Genomic DNA, 17,844 nt, shown 5'->3' on the forward strand with positions numbered 1-17,844 from the left:
TTTAATATGATGAGATACTTATAATTATGCTGATTGGATCAGACTTATACTGTAGAGACTTCAGTAAGATCCTTATGCCCCCAGGAGCTTCACTGAACCCTCCTCACAGGGAAGAAACAAGTGGATGAAGAGTACCCACCAATTATATAGATAAACCATGGAGCTATTAGTACTTTTATCAGGGAGAGACAATTCAGATTGAATTAGTCTCAGAATTGGATAGGGTGAAGTCAGAAAATTGGATTGCTTTTGTGGAAATTGTACAGTGCTTTTAGCAGTCCCAAATGTCTTAAATTCGAATTCCACCTTTTTTTCCTCCCTAAGCAAAAAAAGAGATGATTGTACAAGTGCTACACTCAGTCATAACAGATTAATAAATTCATCAGGGATGTCTATGGGATATAACCAAGTGAATTGGTATTGGGCAAATAGATCTTGCATTATGAAATGATGGAATGTATTGCATTAAGGAGGATTCAAAAGGTGATGACAATCATATATCAGATGCTAAGGTTTTGGATCAATACTAGAGGAGCTGGTACAATCCATAATAAGATATTGGAAGGCTTCAGTCAGATGAAACCAAGGGTCTGGTATTCCACATCTCCGCCCCTGGGACCTCTGTTAGGTGAACCATCCAGGTTGTGTCATGGTTTAGAATACTGGACAGGAAGAATTGAGTTCAAATACTACCTCACCTACTTTTTTTTTTAACTTTACATGTTATCCTGGGAATGTCATTCTTCTCTTTAGCCATAGTTTTCTCATATATGTGGAAAATTATGGTATCTTTCTTGTAAGGATTAAATGAAGTAACATTTAGCCTACTCTGGAAACTTTAAAGCACTGGGCAAATCACTCTTTGTCCTTTTGTGCTTCACCCTGTACTTTTGCTTCTTCCTTTACCTTGCTCTTTGGGTAAAGTGGCATTTGGTGATATGGTATGGTTGAATCACATTCTCTGACAAATTAAAGATGACTCAAAGGGCAATGGAGAGAGATACAGTTGGCAAGGATGAGTATGATGAATTACTAATGAAAAATTATGCAAGAGCAGTAGCATAAAGGATTTCAGCAGAGTAATTGGTTAACAGAATAATGGTGGGCCACTCAGTTATCAAGAATGAGGAATAACCATTAGACTTACTTGGTATCTAAGAAATATAAAAAATTTCTAAGAGGTGGCTCCCAACAACATGTTGGACATATCTCTAGGAAAAGATTATGAAACACAATGAATAAAAATTGCACTGGATGAGAAGATGTTATGTGGCTTGTAATCTTTACCATCAGAGGGAGTACATGCTTTGAGCTCACAGGTTAGTGATGTAAATGAAATTTTGCACTGGGGATACAAAGTTGAAATAAAATAACTACCTTTAAGGGATTTACACTCTGATATACAAAGACCCATGCCATATGCAGAATGTGCTATCTGTAGAAGTCTGGCAAAAAGCTATGAGGAATTTGAAGAGAGATATTAAATAGGAAGCTCAAGAAGGGCTTTGTAGAAAACTTAAATTATGAATTGGAACTTCAAGAAGGCAGGGATTTTTAAACTGGAACTTGGGGCCAAAGGAGCCTGAATTATTCAGGTCTATAACAACATGAACAAATAAGTAGTAGGGAAGGACAGAATGAGAACAGAGAACAGTGAGTAGCCTAATTTGGCAGAAGATGAGGACCAAATTGTGACTGTCTGAATGCTAAGATGAATTTATTTAAACTTTATTTGGTAAGTGACCACTGAAGGTTTTTGAATAGAGGAATGCCATCATGAATGATTATAGTATATTATTCTTAAGACTTTGTGGGTAGCATTTTGAAGGTTGAACTAGAGAGTAACTGGAGGCAGAGAATTAGATTATTAAAATAAAATACGCAAGAGTTGATAAAGGGCTTGAAATAGTATAATTTTAATGGGTGTTGAAAGGTGAGCCATTGTTCCCTTTTACATTGTAATATATATGAGTTTGTAAAGATAGTATTATCAGGAATTGATGGCTGGTTGGATGTAATGGATGAGAATGAGGGAAGAGACAAAGAAAATGGGTTTATACTGTGAAAAATCATTGATAGGCCATTGTTAGAGTAGAATACTATGTTCAAATCCTGACTATTACCTATTTGCCTTTGGAAAAATACGTTATTATTGTTTTTTCTCTTCTGAAAATGAGTAGATGACCTCTGTTATCTTCCTCCAACTGTAAATCTGTGATTCTTTGATATGATGACAACAGAAAGAACATGGATAGGAGATTGGGTAGATTTTTGGGTGAAAATAGTGGGGGGGGGGAGGGAGAGGTTCAGTTTTGGATATAATGCATTTGAGGTACTGATGAATTATCTAGGTAGAAAATACGTTTGCAATCATAAGACTGCCAATCTTGAGAGAGATTAGTGATAGATTATTTTAGAGGGCATCTGCTTAAGATAACTGAAGCCTTAAATGTGGATGACATCTTTAAGGAAGAAAAGGGTCCATTGGCAGATGTCCAAGTTCAAAGCTTTAAGGGAAAACAAGGCACCAGCCAGAGATAGGAGAGCATTAGAGAGCTTTGTTGCAAATGAATATTTTTAATAAATCTTTGTTTCAAATGATCTTTATCCAAATGACAAATTTAAATGGAGTACAATAAACCAGTGTTCATTATGGGAGGCTGATACACAGGTAGAGCAGAATTATTGCTCTAATTGTCACAAGCTCTCCCAAGATAAAACTGCCTTTTGATGACCGGGACGAATTGAGTGAAATCGTAACGGACAGATACGGGGCAGATATATTCTTTGTAATACTCAACTTAATAAAGTGTAAGTAAAACTTTTTAACTTTTTTAATGGACATTTGTCTTTTTTTCCCTTTAGGGTTGCTGTCCTTCCAATGCAGTCAGATACAGTGTCTGATAGTAGCAGTGTAATATTGCTTGAAAAGGTATATTTTAACACAATTTTGACTTAAACTCAATATTTTGATAAAATCTTTAGTTTTGCATGGGACTTCAGTAGTCATCCAGTTCAACCTCTACTTAAATATGAATCTTTTCTACAATATGCCTGATAAGCTGGTTACCCAGTCTCTGCTTGAATGCTTTTGGTAATGGAGATTCACATTATTTCTCAAAGCAACCTATTAAGTTGTTGTTTTTTTTAAACCCTTACCTTCCCTCTTGGAGTCAATGCTGTGTATTGGCTTCAAGGCAGAAGAGTGGTAAGGGCTAGGCAATGGGGGTTAAGTGACTTGCCCAGGGTCACATAGCTAGGAAGTGTCTGAGGCCAGATTTGAACCTAGGACCTCCCCTCTAGGCCTGGCTCTCAATCCATTGAGCTACCCAGGTAACCCCCTCCCCCCCCCCCCCTTTTTAAGTTTTATAACCAGATTTTATTGCTGGAAAGTATTTCCTTATGTTCTGAAGACAAATTAATTCCTCTTTCTATGTTTTGAAGATTATCATGTCTCACCAAAGCACTCTTTCTTAAGCTCTACATTTTCAGGTCCTTCAATTCTTGTATAGGATATTCTAGTTATTTTCTTGAGCATATTTTAGCAGTAGCCCCTTTAAAATGCAGTGCCCAGAACTAGGTGTAATATTCTACTTATCAGATCAGCTAGTCAATCAATAAGCATTTATTAAATGTTATATTAATATTGCATATTAATATAATATATAATACTATATATTTAACATTGCTTAGTACTAGTGCACCGTGCACCTTCCTTCTGGACATTAAACCTATATTATGCAGTTTGATTAATCAGTATACATTTATTGAATGTCTACTATGTGCATTAGCTCTTGGCTAGAAGAAGATTATATTACTGATTATTTTTGAATATATAATTCATCAAGCTGGCTGTTTTCTATACATCACTTTGCTATATTGGACTTTTCTATGGTAGTGTTGTTCTTTTCTTTTTTTTTAAATCTAGGGTTCAGAACGCCAAACCATTATAGTCTATTTGATCAGTTTGCCATCTATACTTTCATCCAAGTCATTGATAAGGCATGGAATTGATCTTTGGACAAAGTTCTGGTTATATTAGATACCTTCCACTGATTAAAACTCCTTATATACATTGATTATAGTTAATGAGTTTCAAATCCATCCAGCAGTGCTAACATCCTACCTTATATCTCCAGAAAGCAGTCTTTCATAATGTTATTCATCTTTTGCAATTCTTTTTTAAAATTTAATTCCCCCTCCCCTGAATTACATGTAAAAACAGTTTCCAAAGAGTCTTGAAATTCCTTTGGCATATTTCTCACCCCCCCACCCCCCCATTTTAAAGTACACAGAATTGCTATACCAGTTAATTTTACTCTTAAACTGACATGACTTTGTTATTTATGTTTCTCTAATGAAAAAAATGTATGAGTAGTAAGCTGTTTGTACAGTTAAGGACTGGGAAAAGAATGAGTAAAACTTTAAAAATGTAATGTTTTTGTCTCTCTTAGGATACGAAGACAAAGATTATCAGAGATAAAGAACAATCACTTTCAAAAAACAAAAAAAAAGTCAAAATGGACACATCTCAATCATTGTCAGCTCAGAAGAACAGAGAGAGTTGTATGCTTTCAACACCAAAGCTAGATCCCTTCAAAAAAGAAGTAGATCATCTGGCAGAGGAGGTAATCTTTGTTAAGTGTTTATTTAATGGATAGTCGTGGTATCCTGCGTTAGGGGTATGATACCACCTTCAGTCTGGAAAATCCTCATAATATGTTTTGACTCTCTTTGTACCAGAAGAGAAGTCTGAGCTTTTTCTTTTATGGGGTGTTTACAGTAAAATAAATTGTATATATTTATGGTATTAAAAGAGAAAAGATATTGCTATTATATAATACTATACATATATTATGCATTTCTGAATTTCTGAACTTTTCTGTGTTGTCTGCTGACCTTTGCATATTTTTTTCCGCTTCTGTAAAACTTCCCCCAAATTCCCATATAATTTCTTATGTCAACTTATGATATATCAGAACCATGATGGAAAAAGCCATGATGTGAAAAGGATATCTATATTCTCAATGTTTTTTCTTATATTAATCAATCTTATATTAATAGATCAGTGTTCTAAACCTGAATTGAATTAAAATCTTATTTCATGTACTGGAAAATTCGCCAGATAAACTTTTATTTTTATGCAAATTACTTCTGCTGATGATCTTTTAGTAAGCAAAATTATTGCCTATGAGAATAAAAGTACATGCAGCCTGAGACCTCCTTGATGAGCCTTTCATTTATATCCAAATGCACAATATTGATGGAATACTTATTAAAATTCCCATTTCTTCCGCCTCACCAGTATATTTCTTTATACCAGCCCAGGCTTCTTATGAATTTGAGGCAGAAGGCACATGATGAAATAGAATAGCAAAGTAATGACATGAAACTGAATTAGATATTAACCACTCTCAGCATCTATTCTGAAATGTGTACCAGCCTTATCCTGGGAGGATGGGGAGTGAACACATTTCAGATGTTTCAGCAGAGGACATTACTTTGTAATTGAAAATTTGGGGACTAGTTGTCACCAGCTCCTCCTTCTCACTAGTATGTGTAAAATCACCCCTACATCATCTTCTCCTCTCCTCCTTTGTTGCAATCATGGAAGAGGTGGTTCTTGCAAGCTATTCTTTTTGGGTTTTGGATCTCATTCCCATGTCTTCTCTATGTGTTGCCCCTTCCCTGTCCCTGATTTTCAATCTTTTATTCACTAGTCCTTTTCTAGTGGATAGGAATGTCTCCATCCTTAAAAAGCCTTCACTTCATCTGGTTCTGCTTGCTTTATTTTGTATTTTATATAAGTGCAGATTTCTCTGAATCTTATCTTTATTTCCTATAGTACAATAATATTCTTTTATATTCATATACCAGTTTATTTAGTCATTCGTTACCTGATGTATACCCACATTGTATCTAGTTCTTTGCTACAACAAAGAGTGCTACTACAAATATATTTGTGTATATCTGTTCTTTCCTTCTGTATTTCTCTTTTAGCTTATTCTCTTCATATAACCACCAACCTGGTTCAGACCATTGTTACTTCTTGCCCAGACTATTGCAGTAGCCTTCTAATAGGTCTCCTTGTAGCAAGTCTTTACCCTCCAATCTATCTCTTCCAAATGAATATTCTCAAAGCATAGATCTAACCATATTTTTCTTCTCTTTCAAGAAACTCTGGCTACCAGTGTAAAGTATTTAGTCTTTTTGTTGTTTAAAAGATCTTTTGGTTCTTGCCTACCTTTCCAAATTTATTATGTATTACTCTCTTTCACACACACTCTTCAGTCAAATCAGTCTACTCTGTATATAGGACATTTCATTTGCCATCTTTTCCTTTGCTCTAACTGTACCCCATTTGTCATTTTGCTGGTCAGAATACACTCCATTCTCACCTCTACCTCATGAAATTCTTGGCAGCCTTCAAGACTTAGGCTGGGGGGGATAGCAGGTGATCCCATGGATGGATGGATCTCAGGCCTGGAGTCAGGAGGACCTGGCCTTAGATTCTTCTAGCTGTGTGACCTGGCTAAGTCATTTAACTCCAGTTACCTAGCTTGTACTGTTTTTGGAACTGATTCTAGTATCAATTCTAAGACAGAAGGGTTAAAAAATTTTTTTGGGGAAAGTCCCTCTTTCATGGGAAGCTTATCTTGATTCCTTCCTTTGAGTTGCCAGTTCTTTGCTTTGTCTTACATCTATGGCCCTCCAAAATTAATTTGTGTCTGTTTCTTAAATATGTTATTTCTCTCCCCACTCCTACATTAGAATGTTCCTTGATGACAAGAACTTTATTTTATTTTATTTTATTTTGTCTTTATATTCCTTGGCATCTCAGAGTGCCTGGTGCATAATAATTAATAAATTCTTGTTATTTTGTGTTATCATAGATTTAGAGCTGGAAAAAGACTTCTGGGTTATAATGTGCAAAAGGCATAGAGGATTAGGACATAAATACGGTGAAATACTGTAGCTTCATAGAAGCCCATAGAAATCAAGAAGGAAGGAGTTTTGGAGATGGTCAGTAGTATCACGTGCTATCAAGAGGTCTGGAAAAATAGAGAAAACTTCCTTGAATTTTAAAATCTGGTCATTTGGTAATCCTGGTGAGAATAGTGTCATCAGAATGCAGGGATATAAGCTGTATTTAGATGGGTAAGAAGAGAATGGATATTTAATAAATTCAGACAGCAAGTTGAGTTTATTCACTTAAGAATTGTGGTAATAAGAAAAGGTTAGAAATAGGAAGACAAAGCAGGAAAGTGTTTTTTTTTTTTAAGTTAGGAAAGACTTATGCATATTTGAAGTAGTTGATACTAATTCATTTGACAAGAAGACTGAACATGCAGAAGTGAGGGATACTCTTGGGAACTGAGGTCTTTAGATTTCGAGGAGAGGATGGGAAGCTAGGACTTTGGAGGTAACTTGATGTAAAGGAAGGGGGGGGGGACACCTCTTTCTTTTCCTCTGGTAAGGAAGGGTAAAAATGGACAGGAAAAGAGAATGGCAAGTGAAGAGAGTGTTTATTTTAAGAAAAGGAATTCTGAAAATAAGGGAAAGAATAAACTAACCTAATAGAACTTCTGCCACAAAGGAAAGTTTATCTACACCTGCTAGACCCTTTTTTTTGGGCTGCTATTTTTGTGACTTAGAACTACTTTTCCCTAGCATAATTCTACTAATCTTATCTCAGGTTTTATATTCCTTTAGTTTCCTAACTTTAACCCTTCTTCTTTTGACCCAAAGACTGGTGAATGTCTGTTTCTTATTTTCTAGCACATTTGACATTTTAATTAATATGAAAAACACTAATTATTCCAATTTTTTTTGTGCATTCATAAATATATCCCTGTGCCTCATGTTTTTTTCTGCCTTTAGTAATTAACTTTCTTGCAAGTTATTTATTGTGTTAACTATTCTGTTTGTTAATATTGAATATATGCTGATATCTAATCGATTACAACTTTTTCAAACAACTATTTCTGTGTAAAAAGATTTTTAGAACTAAAAGAAATCTCACCAACTTTTCTTCTCTTAGAGCTAAACCTAAATGGTATCTTTCCTGGGACTATTTTTTGTTTTGAATCTCCTATTTGTATTAGTAGTTTTATCATGTGTTAGGTCCCTTTACCAGTGAAATCATAGTTCCAGGCATTTTTATCCTTTATCCCTACATTGTTTGAGACATTTTGTTGTTGTTCAGTTGTTTCAGTTGTGTCCAACTCTTCATGACACCATTTTGAGGCTTTCTTTGCAGAAATATAGGAGTGGCTTGCCATTTCCTTCTCCAGTTCATTTTATAGATGATGAAACTGAGGCAAAAAGGATTAAATGACTTGGCTTGGTCACATAATTAGTAAATGTCTTGAGGTTAGATTTAAATTCAGGTCTTCTTGACCCTAGCCTTAGTGCCTAGATGGGAGACTTCCTATCTCTAGGCCTGGATCTTAATCCACTATGCCACCCTAGCTGGCCTCATTATGTCTGAGTCATAATTAGTGATTAATAAGTGCTTTTTGATTGATTCCTAGTTCTCTGAATATTGAATTCTATTCCAGTAAAGTGGAAGAGATTTTTGTCCCTCACTTGCATTCTATAGATTAGGGACTCTTTAACGGTGATTATGTATTATATAAGTTGCAATGTTCCATGATTACCATTTATTACAAGAATTGTCTGATGTATAATATTAGACATTCTTGACTTCTTGTTTATCTCTTGCATGACAAGACAATTAGAATTGATGCTTTTTACTTTATTTTTTACCTTCTAGGTTGCCAAGGCAGTTATAGCAGACTCACCACAGCTTTATGAAGGAAGAGATGTAGAATTAGGGACCTTAATCAACCATTTATTTTCTAATCCATTTTTGACAAGGAAGCAGATTCCACGAACTCCAGAAAATTTGAGTAAGTTAAATTTATGCTTCTGATCTATAACTTTATTAAATAGATATTAGTTTTTAGGACTTTGGAACTTAGCTTAGTATGACAAACAGAAATCATATAACCATTTTTTTGTTAAAGTAAAATTTCAAATGACTATCTAATTTTAGCATATACATACATACATACATATATATGTATATGTATGTATATACTTAGTTTGTTGAAATAAGTATTCTGATGTTTTTATTAGCTTGATATATCACTGTGCCTCCAGAGATCCTTGTTCTTTCTGGCAATAATAAATTCTAAGCCAAATAATAGTTCTTTTCAGTCAATCTAGAAAGAGCCATAGAATAAGGGTCAGGAAGGACATTAGAAATTATTTTAAACTAGTTTTCCTCCCAGTTCAAGAATTACCTCACAAAATCACTGACACTATGGCACATGCTTCAGTATTTAGACATTTATTAGAAGTATCTTAAGATCCAAGTTCATCTTTGCCCACTCTCTTCTGTTCTGATAAATCAAAGTGTAGTTTTTTGGGGCAGAGGGCAAGATCAGTAGTTTTATGATTTGTTTTAGCTTTGCATTTTAATACTATACAAATACAAACACACACACACACACACACACACACACACACACACACACACTCTCTCTCCCTTACCTTTACCATCTATCTGTTTTAGAATTAAGGACTAGGTAATTGGAGTTAAATGACTTGCCCAGGGTCACACAGCTAGAAAGTGTCTGAAGTCAAATTTGAACCCAGCACTTCCCATCTCTAGTTCTGGATCTCAATCCATTGAGCCACTTAGCTGTCCCTTAATATTGTATTCTAAATAGTACCATCTATCCTGTGTTGAATCAGAGAGTTGATTGCATTGCTAAAAGCAAATCAGTATAACACCCACACACCCCACTACACCCCCACACACACCCACACACAAAAATCCATTTTGTCTTTGTTTTTATAGCTCCTGAAATTAGAAACTCACAAAGAGAAGTTTTTCAAGATGAAGTTGATCCAGATATAGAGGTGGTTCAAACAGATGCTGTATTAAGTGATCAAACATGTTTAAACACGAACAGTTTTCTCTCAGGGTCAGCTTTTAGTAAATCTTTCCTGCCTGAAGAAAAAGGATCTCCAAAACTTGGGCCTCAAGAAAATATAGGAACTAGTCACCTTGACCCACTAACAAGCAAATGTGCAGAAATTTTAAACAAAGGAATCCAGGAGCAGCAGAACTCAGAATGTTCAGCTTTGCAAGAAGATCTTGAAGAAAGTGACCATACAGGATCAATTTTATCTGCTGCAGAAAATAAGATGGATGGAGTTGATGGCAAAGAAGAGCATGTTAAAAAACTGAATTTCTCATCTGCATCTTGTAAAGAACAGTCTTGGGTGTGGAATTCTATGATTCTGAATGAAATTAGTTCTAATGGTAATAAGGCTGCCCATTTTGATATATTACATGAAACCCTTCCAGAGGTAACTGACAACTTGAGTCTTAATAGCTCCTTTAGCACAGAGTCCATTGATGAAGTAGGGCAATATAATTCAGTGGCTAATGATGTCTTAAAGGAAGATTCAGAGAGAAAAATATCAAATACTGAAGAAAGAACCTTGAATTTTGATGCTATCCGCAGTAGATTGGAGTCTCTTAAAAAGTCTGTATATGAGAAAAAGAAAGAGTTTTCTCCTGAAACATATACAAAACGGGACTCAGAATTGGGCTATACTTCAAATAATATGGAAACAGATGACATAGCTAATTTTCTAGGAGATACTCCTGCTCTCTACACAGACAACATAAGACCATCTCTACAAAAGTCCCTTGGTGAAAGAAAATCTCTTTCACCACTTATTAAGTTTTCTCCAGAAGAACGCAGACTAAGGCCCACAAAGCCAAACAGTATTGGAGAATTTTTACCTTATTTAAAGGGTAAGATCTTTTTATTACTTTGCTTCCTGTTTTCATGAAAATAAGTGGTAAATCATTATCTAAACCCAACTGTTCCTTTCTCTGATCATCGTGTTCAGTTTGACAAATACCTCAACAGCATATTTCCCTGGAGTATACTAGTAAGTTTAAATAAATGAAATTAAAAGCCACTTCTATTCAGATTTCAAAGCGATTCTTTGATGGGAATGATGGGAATTTTTAACCCTTTATAAGTCAAATTTATTTGGCAAATAATATTCAGAAATCATTTTTCTATATTAAATTGTATTTTAACATTAGATGTTGATGACATAAACCTGCTGCTGTTTCCTGTAATGTTAGGCCAAGAGAGGATAAGTATTTTTTTTTAAATGATAAAAACCCATACTTTCTGTCTTAGAATCAATACTAAGTATTGGTTCCAAGGCAGAACAGTGGTAAGGGCTAGGCAGTGGGGGTTAAGTGACTTGTCCATACAGCTAGGAAATGCCTGAGGTCAGATTTGAACCCAGGACCTCTCTTAAGCAGGCCTGGCCCTCAATCCACTGAGCCATTTAGCTGTCCCAATTATTTTATTTTTAAAAAATAGTTTCCTCTCAGTAGTATTAAGGATGTAAGGGAAACATTTTTATTTAAATTTTTATTTTTCTAATTTAAATTTTATTAGGTTGCTTGATTTTCATTAGGCCTCAGATGTGTCAGGTGCTTATTTTCATGGCTATTTTAGAGCCACTGGAGTTTTTGCTCAGAAGAATTAGTTCTTCTTTAGTATATGGAAGTAATTATTTCATATCAAGGACAATTTGGGATTTTGGTTTTGTTAGAAGGTAGAGAAAGAGAGGAAAGATACCTGATTGGAGTAGAAAAAAGTACAGGTTTTTGGAGTCACAAGGCCCTTCACATCCCAGATCTCGTTGATGATAATATTGCGACTTTTGGCAAGTCATTGTACCTCCAAATCATAGTAGAATCACTTAAAAATGGGCAAAATTCTTTATAAACTTTAAGAACACTATGTAAATGTGAATTACTAATATTTAAAAGAATAAATTCCTAGTGAAGTGCAGTCAAAGTGACACTGACTTGGTTGTTGTTATAGATGGGAAGAGTGAGAATGAACAAATTGGATAGCATTTGAGTCCTAGGATATTGCCTCAATCAATTAAAAGGTATTTATTAAAAATGTTTATATATCATGTTGTAAGCTAGGTGCTATAGATACAAAAAAAAATAATGGGTGTGGTGGTATATGCTTATGATGCTAGTTGCTAGGGAAGTGGACACTAGTGAATCTCTTGAGCTCAGAGTTCTCCATAAGTCTGACATTTGTAGGATGAATCCTGGTGTTTAGGAGAAAATGGCACCAGGTGCCTAGGGAGAAGAGGCAAGCAAGTCAGGATGCCTGTGCCTATCAGAGTGAGATTAGGCCTGTGATTGGTCTGAGACACCTAGACTTATATTTGAATATATGTATATGTAATTTAAAAACAATGAAATAATATTTAAGGTGAAGTAGAAGACATAATGGAAAAAATATAGTATAAGGTTAAAGAAGGGGGGGCATTAGTTGAGATCAGGAAACACTATATAGATGATGGTACTTGAGCTTGAAGGAAGAGCTAGATTTTAGGATGTGGAAGCGATTTTCAGGCTCATGCAAAGGCACAGAGTTCTAGAGATAGAATATGGTGTGTGAGGAACAGATTACTGAAGGAGGTGGAATACAATGAGGCTAGAAAGATAAGTGGGGACCAGGCTATGTAGTGTTTAAAAAGATGTAGAATAAACTCACTTATCTAAATGATGACGTTTTTGCACAATTATGACCGAAGAAAGCAAAAATTGGAAATATGGTAATAAAACTTTTAAAGTTATTAAGATGAAGGTTTAATCACCATACAGATCTTGTTATAGTGAATTTCTATATAGGTATGTATGATTTGACTAATAATATAATCAGTAGATATTTTTTAAGCACTTTCTTTGTGTTAGGTATAATGCTAAGTTTTGGGGATTCAAAAAGAAGCAAAAGATAGACCTTGCTCTCAAAGAGCTTACAGTCTAATGGAGATAACATGCAAACAAATACCAATTAATCTATATATAGGATAAGTAGGAAATTGTTAAAATCGAGAAGGCCCTAGAATTAAGAGGGCTTGGGGAGAACTTCTTATATAAGGTAGGATTTTAATTGTGTCTTAAAGAAAGTCAGGGAAGTCAGTATCACAGACCAGGAGGGAAAACTTTTCAGGTGTGGGCCATAGGATGCTCAGAGCTGAGGGATAAAGTCTTTTATTGTTGCAAAAGCCCAGAAGCCAGTTTTAATGAAAAACTATGTGTCAAAGAGTGAGAAATAAGACCAGAAATGTAGGCAGGGGCTAGATAATGAAGATGAAGGTCTTTGAATATCAAACAGAACGTTTTGTATTTAATACTGGAAGTGAGAGGGAGCCATTAGTTTGTTGAATAGGGGGCTGATATGATCAGGAGATCTCTTTAGTGACCAAATGGAGGCTGGATTGGAGAGGGGGGATGGGAGGGAGGTAGACTGACCTGTCAGCAAGCTATTGCCCTGGTGTGAGGTGATGAGCAACTAGAGTGTTGGCAGTGTCAGAAAAGAGGGGGGCATAATTCCAGAGAGATTGCAAAGGTGAAATCTACAAACCTTTGCAGATTGTATATGGGCAGGTGAGAGAGAGGAATTCCAGATAACTCCTAGGCTGTGGGTCTGAGGATAGTGTCACTTTGTACAGTAATAGGAATAGTAGTAGTAATAGAAGGAAGTGGAAGGGAAAAGAAGAGTTTATATAATAAAACAGTTTATTGAGAGGCTTTATGACAATTTTACTAACCTACCCTTGGGAAAAGTGTTGCAGTTAGGAAATAATTAACATAAATTTATTGGTAGACAAGTGGTTTTAGAAAACATGATTTTATTGTAGGGATTCTTAATCAAGTTGCTGTTTCTTGGAATGTGATTTTTGTCTTGTTTTGATTTTGTAATGTTTGCTTTTCCTCTTCATTCCTACAGAAGATGACAACTTGGATAGAAGGCTTGAATTGAATCCTCATCTGATTTAAAGGCTAAAGAAAGATGGAGCAGTTGCACAATTTAATTGAATTATGATGGATTTAAATCGAAGACACAATATAGAATAAAAATTAATTTGTAATCTTAAGTATTTTTTGGGAAGCCTTACTCCTTCAGATAAAGGGAAAAAAAAATTCTGGGTAATATTAAGACCTCAATCTTGTAGGGCAAAAGATATCTATAATACCCAGTTAGTGACTTCTTTTGTCTTTTTTGAGTGAAAAAATAGAGGATTTTTTTAGCCATTTGTAAGAAAAGGAAGTTGAAAAAATATAGAATGTGCAGAATGTTAGAGTGTGAAAGGACTTTAGAGATCATTGAATTTAATTCAGTCTTCTCATTTTATAGATAAGGAAACTGAGGCCCAGAGGGGTGAAGTAATTGTTATAAGTCATTTTGATACTTTTTAGTGATCAGCTTGCAAAGAATGAGCTTTTCAAAATTGGCATAAATAGTAGCTTGACTAACTTTAAAGGATAAATGGCATAAGAAAGCCATTTAGAAATACTATACTTTCCTCATAAGGCAATAGCAGTTGTGTAAGTCTTCAATGTTACTTAGAATATATAATCCAAAGATAGTAAATGAAGTAGGGTAAGCAGTATAGGAAGTCTACTTTCCGTTGATTATTTTATAATTGGAGAAGAACCAGAAGATGAGCCTTAAACTTGCTTTCCCAAAGTGGTAATAGCAACTCGTATAGATGAAGTTATGTGGAGTGAAGAGTGAATATACAATAGGGAAGAAGATCTCCAAATGAAAAAATGGCAAAATGACAAGAAAAATGATAAGAAGAGATAATAGGCATGACTACCAAGAACAAGAAATCTACTCATTAAGTTTGAGTAATGGACTATTTGGTCTAATTTAGACTGGGACTATTTATTTTTCTAGTTTTTGTATTTCTGAAGGAAAATGTAAATAAATAATATTCACTGTTCCTCTTGTCAGTTGCATTTATGGTGTAAAGTAGGAAGTTTGTATTTACCAAAAATTGAAAAGTTATAAACATATAAATGTTTTGTTACAACTGAAAACACATAGTATTTAGAGTTAGTATTTTAGTTACCTCAAGCCCTTTTCAATTTAAAAATAAATGTACATATTTAGCCAAAATAGTCATTTTGTATTGAGTACATGGTGACAGTATGTTAACTCAGCTTGAATTTATAGTATTCCATTATTTTAATGGATGCCATGGGATTCTTAGCTTTTCAGTGTTTGTACAACTGGGTGGCTCAGTGGATTCCTAGCCAGGCCTAGAGATGGGAGATCCTGGGTTCAAATGTGGCCTCAGACACTTCCTAGCTGTATGACCCTGGGCAAGTCACGTAAACCCCATTGCCTAGCCCCTATTGCTCTTCTTCCTTAGAACCAATATACAGTATTGATTCTAAGATAGAGGGTAAGGTTTTAAAAAAGGGTTAAAAAAAGAAGCTGAAGTGATAAAAGAGTATATAAATCAAGTTGTAGGGTGTTTATAATTCTTGAAAAGCTTGGGAATCATAGTTCTATATATAAAAGTAAACTATCCTAAGGAAACAAAGTGCAACATTATCTTTCTACTGATTATACTGCAATTGTGATTTAATTAACATTTAGATGTAAGTCCTATGGCCATGTTGCCAATGGAAACAACTTGTCAGCTTTCTTACTGGGTGCAGATACAGTAAAACAGGAAAATGGGGTCTAGTGTTTACTTAGATGGAGGAAAAAAATTGTTATGTATTTAATATCTGGCTTAAACTCAGCAGACTTTTCAAGCATCTACTTTGCTCAGAAATATTATGACATGGTATATAGAATTAGTCTTCGAGTCAAGGAAAGCCTGAGTTCAAGTCCTACCTCTGGCAAACACTGTTACCTTATGCAGGTCACTAAATCTTGTTTGTAGTGTCCCTGGAAAATCTCCCAAGACTAGAAGCTGCAGTGGAGTTTGTGGAATGATTTGTATCAGTAGAGGAAGTTTCCATACCAGAAATTGCTATTAAGTTAGACTAAAGGGAAAAAAAACCCCTAAAAGTATTAGGGAAGATTCGTGGTTTAGATGTGATAATTTCTACCTCATGAAGCTAACAAATGTAATAGTGGAGAGAAGATGGATAATGGCAATACACAATGTTACTTGAAAACACCAGAGATAAAGGGATCACAGTTCAAATAAAGCTTTTGCTGACCTCATGGAAGGCTTTCGGCAAGAGGGATATGTGAGACTGCTGGAGCTGCATCCTAGACATTGTGCTGTGCAGTTCACATTTGAGGCAGTCCCAAGTGTGCGGGAACTTTGCTGCTAGTAGAAGAGATAAGACAGGATGGGCTAAACAGGTAGTAATGAATCCTAAAAAGTAGACTAGGATATGTGCAATGGATGGAATAGTTATAAAAAAGGGAAGAATTACAGAAGAATCAGTGTTGGACATGAAAACTGAATTAAGTTACAAATACACATTATGGTCAGGGAAGAAGAATGAAAAACTCATGCTGTCAGGGTCCAAATCTTGCCTTTATGGGGACTCTTCATGAAAAGCGTGACAAGGTCTCTGGAGAGAAGACTCACCTCCAGTTTATATATGTGGAATTCAGAGTACATCTATCTGGCCTGGCAGAAGGCAGAACCTAGAATTGTCTACTAAATTATAAAGTCTTCCAGGGCGAGAGAGTATATTTACCATATTGGTTCAATTTGAGTAAAACCCGAGTGTCCAACAAATGCTGTTTTTTAATGTGTAAAAAATGAAAAAATTAAATTACCAATGCTTCCTATATATACACCCCCATCATCCCCTTCTTCCCCTCCCCAGCAAGCCATTCCTTATAATCAAAGGGGAAAAGAATAATTCATACAAATTAATTGCATATATCTGAAGAAGTCTGACATCGTATGTAATGTCCCCATCCTATAGTCCTCTGATTCTGCAAAGAAAAGGGGAAAATGGCTTCTGATTCTGCATTCTTTTTTGCTAACTGATTCTGGTGTTTAATGAAGTGCTTGCTCCTGCTTAAATTTAATTGTTTTTGATTCCTTAGTCAAGACAGGTGATTATTATATATAAGCCACTGCCATAGAGGCTGGGGATAGAAAAATGAAAATGTCCCTCACCTCAAAAAGATTGTAATATATTGATATGGAGGTAGATGTGATAAAAGGTTGAGTGTAGGAATTTTTTTTTTTAATGTCAATTCTAAATGTACCGCTTCCCCTACCTACCCCCCAACCAGTGAGTGAGAGTGATCTTTTAACAAAAAAATCATCATAGTGACTACATGTACTAGATTGTGCTGTGTTTTGCACCGTCTCCCTCTTTCAAGCAAACGGGAGGTACATGCATCATAATTGTTTTAAGCTGGTCATTACAGTTACAAAGTATTCAGCTTTGTTTTAGTGTTGTTTAAATTATATTTTTTTCTAGTTCTAATTTCATTCTGCATCAATGCATAGAATATTCCATCTTTTCCATTCCTTATACTCGTGACATATCAGTTCTGTCATTAATTTACCACAATTTGTATGTTCTGCAAATGATGGGCAGCCACTTTATTTCTAGGTCTTTTCCAACTTTTTATGATTTAACCCTTTAACCCTTCCAATTCAGTAACACCAGTTTTGTTTAACCTGTCTATTAATTTGTCTAAATATGAAAGTGTGGAGTCCTGAGCTGGACACTTAGGAAGTTTTTATTGATCTTGAAAATGGATTGTTTATATATTCTGCAGAAATAAAAAATCCAAAAGGGATCAGGACTAGATCTATGATTTTCATATTCCCAGATAAGGAAACTATTAAAACAGGTTAGCACCTTCACAACTTGCAGTTTTAGAGTTGCCTAGAGAAGTGGTATCAAACTTAGTTTTTGAGAATTTTTTTGTGTTATGGGTGTTGATTAATTTTTTTTTCTTAAAAGTTTTATAGAGGGGT

The 17,844-nt window shown here is 35.0% G+C and overlaps 1 protein-coding gene and 1 non-coding gene across 4 annotated transcripts in view; both read left to right on the forward strand.

Annotated features, from left to right (window-relative positions):
* Window positions 1–14,868, forward strand: part of HAUS6 (HAUS augmin like complex subunit 6) — a 37,074-nt gene extending 22,206 nt beyond the window's left edge. For 2 of the 3 annotated variants that reach the window (XM_056805325.1, XM_056805327.1), the window contains 5 exons: window positions 2,866–2,932; window positions 4,455–4,628; window positions 8,777–8,912; window positions 9,869–10,837; window positions 13,869–14,868. In XM_056805325.1, the coding sequence (XP_056661303.1) occupies window positions 2,866–2,932; window positions 4,455–4,628; window positions 8,777–8,912; window positions 9,869–10,837; window positions 13,869–13,918 (1,396 nt within the window). In that variant the 3' untranslated portion in view covers window positions 13,919–14,868. Of the gene's footprint in view, window positions 1–2,865; window positions 2,933–4,454; window positions 4,629–8,776; window positions 8,913–9,868; window positions 10,838–11,936; window positions 12,007–13,868 lie in introns of all 3 variants that reach the window. The other variant, XM_056805326.1, reaches the window with a different exon arrangement.
* LOC130455681 (small Cajal body-specific RNA 8) lies at window positions 2,654–2,784 on the forward strand. The gene has a single exon (XR_008913784.1). It is a non-coding gene; the product is annotated as a small Cajal body-specific RNA 8 (non-coding RNA).
* Window positions 14,869–17,844: the final 2,976 nt, after the last annotated feature.

This window comes from Monodelphis domestica, chromosome 7 (genome assembly GCF_027887165.1).
Source record: "Monodelphis domestica isolate mMonDom1 chromosome 7, mMonDom1.pri, whole genome shotgun sequence".
NCBI classification, from domain to species: Eukaryota; Metazoa; Chordata; class Mammalia; order Didelphimorphia; family Didelphidae; genus Monodelphis; species Monodelphis domestica.